The 9273-nt window shown below is 37.5% G+C and overlaps 1 protein-coding gene across 5 annotated transcripts in view; it reads left to right on the forward strand.

Moving 5' to 3' along the window:
* The window catches only part of GDAP1 (ganglioside induced differentiation associated protein 1), a 13608-nt gene that overhangs the window by 1959 nt on the left and 2376 nt on the right, over positions 1 to 9273 (forward strand). For 2 of the 5 annotated variants that reach the window (XM_042466015.1, XM_042466014.1), the window contains exons 2-6: positions 2493 to 2776; positions 5627 to 5819; positions 6664 to 6837; positions 7821 to 7915; positions 8245 to 8359. In XM_042466015.1, the coding sequence (XP_042321949.1) occupies positions 2660 to 2776; positions 5627 to 5819; positions 6664 to 6837; positions 7821 to 7915; positions 8245 to 8359 (694 nt within the window). In that variant the 5' untranslated portion in view covers positions 2493 to 2659. Of the gene's footprint in view, positions 1 to 2492; positions 2777 to 5626; positions 5820 to 6663; positions 6838 to 7820; positions 7916 to 8244; positions 8360 to 9273 lie in introns of those variants that run through there. The other 3 variants (XM_042466018.1, XM_042466017.1, XM_042466016.1) reach the window with 3 other exon arrangements.

The following is a 9273-nucleotide window of genomic DNA, read 5'->3' on the forward strand; positions in this document are numbered from 1 at the left end:
CAACTTTCCCAATATCTACTATATATGTATTATAAATTTTATTGCAAGTCTTCTAAAATAGTACTATTTTAAAAAAAAGGGTTTAATTCATATAAATCCCCCATCCCATATTTTGCCTGAAGTAATCCGATCTGAGCCTCAATCCACAAAGGCAACAGATCTGAGGGTAAGATGTTCCATGTGACATACCACACTCACATTGCAGACATAACAAGACCATATGTGACTTGCACAGACTACAAAGCAAGTGAGTAAGAGAATTTGGAAAAATCTCAAACGATTGTTTGGCTACGATTGTAAAGGCATACACACGAGTAAGCCCTATGGGAGCCAATGGATCCTATTATTAAATATATTTAGACTGCAGCCTAGAAGGAGAGGCTCCTAATTTTAATGCAGTACACAAGGAAATGTGAATCTACTTTATGATATTTGATATACAACTAAACTATTGCCACTTTCATTGTTGATGTAGACATTCTATTTATTTCATCACAGAGTGTGAGAAATACAGCAGTGCTCCCACCTCTGTATTTATGACAATACAGAGCAACGATGTGTGGAAGCTTTCATTATAGTGCCAGACATTCATACTGTTCATCATTCTTCCATTTAGCTTAGCATGACAGTACACACAGAGTACAGGAAATATCCTCAAAATGGTGGCTGTCTCTTCCTCATGGATATTCCTATCCAGAATAGAGCAGAGTGCAAAATCTACATGGAGCAAACTTTATCCTCATACATACAGGAGACAGTGAAATTTTATTTATTATTTGGTATAAGGTATATATGTATCACCCGTCAGTCTCCTGGGGACTCTTGGGTGATGGCCAACAGATAAAAACATATAAAAGAGAGTGTGCTTCATGTTGTAGCTTATTCTCTCTCCCTTCCTTCCAATGTACATACACACATATGTCTCTGCTCCCTGAAGAATAACAGATAATACTCAGAGGTGTTTTGTCTTGTGTGTTGTTTATGTTGAAGGAATTGTATTCTGGGAAGTGACCTAGCCATAGAAATCTGGCAAACAAAAGTGCTGCCAGGGTATTTCACGAAGCGTGTCTCAAATTGTACAGTTGTACATGTTTAGGTGGATTTGGTAACATCAGATAGATCTGAGCATATCTGTCTGAAGCATAAAGCTTGGCTGTATATATATCTTAATCTTTTAACCAACATACTCTGTGTTTCATGTATAGTCTTATGTGCTTCATAACATTTTATGTCACACGTGATCTAGGAAAGGTTTTAAAAAATAGATGTATGTAATGATAACTTTAAAAAGACTGAAACTGGATTCATAGTAGAAATAATATTTCCTTTGAAAAAGAAACACTCAATTTAGAACTTCACAGGAGGAAGATGCAACAAACTCAAGTTTTTCAGTCATCTCTAGAAACATGGAGACCTCTTGTGGTTGTTTAGGGGATATATCTTCAGTACTGTCTCAATTTATGTCTTCTGCCTACTGATTTCAAGAAAAATATCACAGTGATGAGACACTTAAAAGGACCTCACTTTATTTTTATGGGCATTGGTAAGAATAAACATAGAGGTTCATGAAAACCTCTTGAGATGGTAACACAAAGTTCATGTCGGTTTTGTAACAGAAATATTGTTGCATTCCTGTTATTCTCCAGTGGATTAGTAATGCAATAGTGCTGTATTCCTGCTAGCCTCAGGAGTAGTGATTTTTTTTTTTTTACCAATCTGGAGTCTATGTCTAAAATCTCGACCTTATATTTTATAGATTTTGCAACACCAAAATTACCTTTTTAACTCTTATACTTGTTCAGATGTCGTATCTCCCAATACATTTCTCTATATTTTTTCATGAGTTCATTATCTTTAAAAATTGTCTTACTTTGATTTTAAATATTTTAAGGGTTGTTTTTTTCTTCTTGTAAAGAACAGTCTTGATATGGCAAAAAATAACAACAGACTACTTCTCCAATAGATACATAGAATGTTTTGCATGTTGGGTTATTTCTGTTTCACATTTCCATAATACTTAGAACAGTAAATATTTTTCTTGAATCTCTTTAAATACTGCCATGTGAAATATTCATTTGCTGAATATTGTTATATTGTGTACAAAATGGGTGAGCAAATTCAGGCTAGATTAATCCCAATTGAAGGTGTGTCTGCGAAGGGTAAAGAATGAAGAACAAACACAGTAAGAGAAAAAAACATTAGTCTTAGACCTTGATTTCTTTAAAGGGTTTTCCATTGTAGATATTCACCTTGACTTAAATCCTAAATCTTTTCTCTGAGAAGGTGAAAGACATATGCAGTTCTTTGAGGACTGTTTGGTGGTCAGGTTTCTTTTGTGAAGATTCACATTTTTTGATTGAAATATTAGAAAGTACCTTTATATTTCTCTCTCTCTGTGTGTGTGTGTGTGTGTGTTTTCCCTCTATGACTGTTCTAAGCCACATTACATATACACCCCTTAGACAATTCTGGCAACTCTTTCATCTCATTAGAAATCAGACTCTATGGGAGACTGAGGGCATCATCAGAGCAGCAGCTTCATCTGCTAGCAATGAGCATGCTCCATCCATGGAGCAGACTCAGTAACAGCAAGCAAGCAAGGGAAAAAAACCCATGGGCAGTCTCAAAACGGTGAATTGAGCAAAGAGAAAAAGGTGAAATGGCAGAAGAAAAGGAAGGCCAGACAAAGGGCAAAATGCCTCCAGGTGAGGTGGATGCCAAGACAGATGTCAAACTCACTCTCTATCACTGGACACAATCCTTCAGTTCTCAAAAGGTGAGTACCTAATCCAATGGCTTCCAGGAATATCAGGTTTCAGAACTTGGACAGCTCCTTTTACCCATTTTGCCCATTTTATGGGCAGATGCTGTGCTTGAATGAGATGTTTTATTTAAATGCAGCAATGTGTGTACATTTGGAAGGGAGAGCGGCAGAGGGAGGAGATGTAATGAACAGGGATGATGCACAGGCCCAAAGGTTACCTACACAGGCCTTACAGGCCTTATACTTTTAATTGACTATTGTTCAGTTTGAAATAATCAGCTGGTCCCAAGAATACACAAATATTTCCTGCTTGATTCTTCATATGTGGTGTTATTTACAGCAGGAGTGGGAATCATTTGGTTCTTCACATGATTTTGTCTCTAGCCTCCATCTGCCTCCATCAAGCATGTCCAGTGGTGAGGGATTGTGGAAGTTATATTAAAAAAAATATGGATAGCCACAGATTCTGATTTACAGAATCTACAGAGCAGCCCTCCACATTTGGCACTATTACAATGCCAATGGGAAGTTTAGATTGATACATCCACAGAAAACCTATTTGGTAAGGTGCTATCATGTATTCACAGCCAATCAAGTCATAACAGCTCTTCTAGTTTCTCTGTTATATGTTTGAGCACATATTGCATATATTTCAGGAACTGACATGGTGGCATGAGCAATGGACTATCACTCTGGAGACCAGGTTTTGAATTCCAGCTTAGCCATGGAGACCCACTGGGTGATCTTGAGTGAGTCACACTCTCTCAGCCTCAAAGGAAGGCAAACACAACCCCACACCTCCAGAACAAATTTTGTGAAGAAAATCCCATGGTTTCATTTTTTGGGTCACCATAGATCAGGAACAACATGAAGGCATGCAGTAACATGTTGCAGTCTCCTACATGTTACCAAAGCGCATAAGCTTAGCTGTAACCACTTCATATCATTTGCCATCATGTTGTGAGCATGTTGCTGCCATAATCTAGAAGGAATGTGGTTCAGGGGAGTACTAGTCATGAAAAGGAATAAGCTATATATTCATACTGATTGTGTTTTTCAATTGCTGAAAAAGCCACTGATGGGACCTGAACTTAGGAATGCATTTGTGCATTGGATCCAGGCTCTGAGCAGATGCCACACCAAGAACTCTCTCTCTCTCAGGCTACTACTTTTTCTGAATGTTTCTAGAAGTGTTTTTTTCAAAGCATTGTATGGCACTTTAAGGTCGGTGGAAATTATGCAACCCTCCAGACATTGCTGGACCACACCTCCCAGCATTCTTCACTGCTGACTATGCTGGCTAGGATTCCTGGGCATTGTAGTCCAACAAAATCTAGAGGATTGCATAATTCTCACCTCTCCTTTGAAGTCTAACATGTTTTATTAGGCATAACCTTTGTGAATTGCAGCTAACTTTTCAGATGCAGATGAATTCAGCAGATAAATCTCAAAGGCTGGTTTCCCCTTTTGATTTTCCCTTATTTATTTTGGAGGATTACCACCTGCCACAATTAATGGCAATTGATACCCACTATTAACATTAATGGCAATTAATGTTTACCATTCACTAATGGTAATCAAGTAGCTTAAAAATAACAAGCAAATCATATAAGAGATGGACAATACAATAACATATTGAAATAGTAGAACTGTTGATGTGTGCCTTCAAATCACTTCCCACTTATGGTGACCCTAAGGCAAACCTATTATGATATTTTCTTGGCATGATTTGTTCAGAGGAGTTTCTGCCTTTGCCTTCCTCTGAGGCTGAGAGAGTGTGATTTGCCTAAGAACACCCAGTGGGTTTCCATGGCTTAATGGCGATTCAAATTCTGGTCTTCTGAGCTGCAGTCTAATGCTCAAACCACTGCACTATATTTGCCTTTTGGTAAACAGGACAATAACAGTGTGAAAACAGAATAGTACCAGGGCATCATCACATCACATTCCTGAGATCAATGGAAATAAATCTAAACTGCTTTGCAACTAGCAAATAATGAAGCCAGGTGGATTTTTCCTTGGGAGGCGGTCCTATTATGAACAGAAAGTCCCATCTGTGCTGCTCTCACAAGTACAGATCACCAAGGATTTAAAAGAATAATGTCTTCATAGTTAGGTTCATCTAAGAAAAGAGTCAATCAGAAGTACAGCATTAGCAAAAGGTTATAATATTCTGAAGGGATGCAGTGGCTTAGTGGTTAGGTTCTGATGATCAGAAGATCGGAAGGTTGGCCGTTTGAGGTCTTAGTGCTGCATGATGGGGTGAGACCCTATCACTAGGCCCAGCTTCGGTCAACCTAGCAGTTTGAAAGCATGCAAATGCAAGTAGATAGATAGGTACCACTTCTCAGTGGGAAGGTAAAAACATTTGGTGCAGTCATGCTGCCCACATGACCACCAGAGCAGTCCTCGGACAAAACTGGCTCTTCAGCTTAGAAACTAAGAAGAGCACCACCCCCTACAGTTGGTTATGACTAGACATTCATGTCAAGGGACTACCTTTACCTTTTACCTTATAATATTCTGAATAAAGTGGACCCTTGTTATACGCTGGGGTTTGGTTCCAAGATCTCCCATGTATAACAAAATCCGCATATGCTCAAGTCCCATTACATATAATGACATAGCAAAATGGTGTCCCTTATAAAAAATGGAAAATCAAGGTAAATTTATACTTTTTTGGTACATTTTCAAACCGTGTATGCTTAAATCCGTGTATAAAAAATCCGTGTATAAGAAGGGCCGACTGTATAGCCTTTCAGGTGTGTTTGTGTGCTCTCTCTCTCTCTCTCTCTCTCTCTCAAAACAAAAACACAGGACAGCAGTAAATTGTCAACAGGAACATGTATCAATTTTTTTCAGGTTCGATTGGTGATTGCTGAAAAGGGGCTGAAATGTGAAGAGCATGATGTAAGCCTTCCACTGAGTGAACACAATGAGCCCTGGTTTATGCGCTTAAATGCATCTGGAGAAGTCCCTGTGCTTGTTCACAGAGAAAACATTATTTGTGATGCCACTTTGATTATTGACTACCTTGAAGAGACATTTACAGATGGTAACAAGAGTGCTTATGTGGTTTTTATTAATGCAAATCTGGTGTGTGGGTTGTACCGTACTGCAGTTTCTGGCCCCTTAACCCATTGAGGGCCACGTTGTCAAATACTGGTAACACAGAGAAGAAACTCCCTTGCATTTTCACTATAAAATAAGATGCACTGGGAGAACGCATCTTGTTTTTAAGACGAATAGCATTACCACCTTAACTGTGCATCTGGAGACACAGTTCAGCTTAAGTGAAGACATATGCTTTCTACTTTTCTTATTTTAAAAGGGAAATAGTATGGAGAAGAGATTGCCACCACTGCTGAAATTTAGCAGGATGATATTAGCAGTGTGTTTGACAAAGATGAGGGGATAAGGATTGCAAAAACAGATGAGGTTTTAAGCACCCCTGCCTTATTGCATGGAGCCTGTTTTTATGCTTAAATGGTCATCTATGTTCTGAGTAATTTGTTAGGAGGAAACAAAAAGCACAGTGTACAGAAAATGTACCAATAATAATAATAATAATAAAAAATGAGCTTCCAGGGAAATGTGGGATGGGTCTGTTAATCTAACCTAGTATTGTATGCTTGGTCAGTGACAGTTTAAATGGGATTTGCTAATCACTTGCTTACTTATCTCTTTACTGGAAGTAGCAGATTGAACGTAGAGCTTTCTGCATGCAAAGTATGTGCCCTTCTCTTGAGCTACAGTCCATCTCTACAGCTGCCATCATAGAATGAAGTTAATGGTTGTTGTTTCTGCTATCACAGTGTTAAAGCAATAAGAAATGTCAGCATTTACTCCTTCTACTTCATTGTTGTTTTAATTGTCAACTATGCATTTTTTAAACTCAGAAAGTACTCCAAAGCTAATGCCAGAAGAAGGAAGCATGTACTATCCAAGGGTTCAGCATTACAGGGAACTCTTGGATTCCTTGCCTATGGATGCCTATACACATGGCTGCATTTTGCATCCTGAATTAGCAGTGGACTCTATGATTCCAGCTTATGCTACTACTCGGATTCGTAGTAAGTACTAATAATATGTTTTATACACTGGCTTCAATACTATTTCAAAGTGCTGAGATTTTGCTCTGTCAAATCTTCAGTGCCTTGGGGCATCCATATCATTTTAGACCATAATTAAAATCAGAATGTGGAAAAGTAATTTATACTATTTATATCCTGACTTTCTCCTGTCACAGGGCTTTTTTGGATTACAAGTCCTAGGATCTCCAAGATACTGGCTATGCTGATTGGGGAATTTTGGGAGTTATAGTTCAAGAAAGTAATGTTTCCAGGCTCTGATTAGAATTAGGATAGCCTCTGGTTTTGACATTATTATCCACATGTTTTATTCCAACAATATCTGAGCCAGTTTGTACCATAATGCATATTCTTAACGTGATCTCCCTATGAAAGGTGTCTTATGTAGAAAATGTAATTGCTATTCTTGAAGGTCAGTTCCTATGATTATAGCATCTGTTTGGGAAAAATATGCACCCATGCCTACAGAAGCCTAGGATTTTAAAGATATGCTCAGGGACCTTCAGGGAGCAGATTGTAAATACAGAAATCACTAGTGAGAATATATTCTTGGTGGTTGCACCAGATATGGAATACCTATGTATTTTCAGAAAAGACTTGCATGTCTTACTTTCCCTTATTCTTGTTAGTGTATATTTTTAATTTATTTTTGGTTTTGTTCATCATAATATCTTCTTGAATTGCAACAATGAAATTACAATATTTTTGTTTCTTTTTAAGTATTGCTTTTCATTTAAATAAATTATTTCCTCTTTAATCAAGAACAGAGGAATTTGTCTGAATTAAGTGGAAAAGATATTGAAAAAGGCAGATAACACTTGTTTCACTAGGCTCCTTAATAAGAAGTTTCTAACCTACTGGTATGTGTTTTGAGCTACACTATAGTGACATACTAGCCAGGAATTTTAGTAAAATTTGTCAACTTTTATTGCATGCTTTTTATGAATTTGGTGTTCTTTTATCAGGCCAAATAGGTAATACTGAATCTGAGTTAAAGAAACTTGCTGAAGAAAACCCTGATTTACAAGATGCGTATATTGCAAAACAGAAACGTCTCAAAGTAAGAACAGAATATATATGACTGGTAGAAGCTGGTTTAGCATGCTAGGGTTGCCTGGGATAGAATATTAATATAAGATTCCACTTTTTGGTATATCCATTTATTCCCAGAGAATAAGTTCATTTTGACTCTGCTTTTGGATACAAGCTGTTTGCTACTTCTGCTGTGTGACCTTTTAATACCTTTGTTGATCTAACTGGGCATCATGCTTTATCCAGTACCATTACATGCATGCTTTCTTAGAAATATTACCCATTGTGTTTATCGGGGCTTACTCCTGGGTACATGTGCATTATATTGCGTCCTAATATATTATCTTTTTTTAAAAGTCTAAACTAATGGATCATGATAATATAAAGTATTTAAAGAAAATATTGGATGAACTGGAAAAAGTTCTGGATCAAGTTGAGACTGAGTTGCAAAGAAGAAATGAAGAAACACCAGGTAGGAATTTCTTCATAATCTTTCTTGGTTAGAATGCTGCTATCTTAATTTGACAAAGGCAATCAATGCATTTATACTTGTCAGATTCAATTGCACAATCCATTCTACATGGGGCTGTCTTGTAGACCTTTGAGAATCTGCAGCTTGTGACACATTCTGCAGTTCTTCAGTGAGAACAGAATGCAAAGATCATGCAACATTTGTCTTAGCAGAATAGCAGTTCATTTCTGGGACCAATTTAAGGTTCACACATTCTTATGGGGAACAATTCTTGGAGAACAGCTTGTTCTTCTGGATTGAAAAAGATATCCTGGTTACTTATGAAGGTACAAGTCCCTTTTCCATGCTGTGGGAATACTGGAATACATAAATGACTTGAAAGAACAAGTACATATTGACTTTGCATTAAAAAAATACAGATATATTTTATCTCTTCCAGTCATTCCAATACAAAACTAATTGATGTGCAACAGGAATAAATCTCCAGATGTTAAAGGTTACAATCCTAACAATACTTAGCCCTCACCGAACTCAGTAAGATGTAGTTCAGATCAAATATGCTCAGGATTATACTGTAAGTTGTTGATAGGACCACTCCAACGATATCAACAGAATAATGCCTGGAAACATCATTCTGTTCCTTAAGGTCACAGGACATTTTCAATACTTTAGATCAGAAAAGGGCATGGTGTGGGCTGTAAACACATGTGGCCCCTGGCCCTTACTTTTGTAGCTCCTGAAGCCTCCCATCCCCCCAAGCCACTTTGAATCCTGTGCTGGGAGAAAGGCAGGATGTAAATTCAACCAATCATTCCAACCAACCAACCAACCAATCAATCGATTGATCAATCAATCAATCAATCAATCCAATCAATCAATAAAAAAATTAAGTCCCTACATGCTTTTCAGGCAAT

The sequence above is a fragment of the Sceloporus undulatus genome, chromosome 4 (genome assembly GCF_019175285.1).
Source record: "Sceloporus undulatus isolate JIND9_A2432 ecotype Alabama chromosome 4, SceUnd_v1.1, whole genome shotgun sequence".
NCBI lineage: Eukaryota > Metazoa > Chordata > Lepidosauria > Squamata > Phrynosomatidae > Sceloporus > Sceloporus undulatus.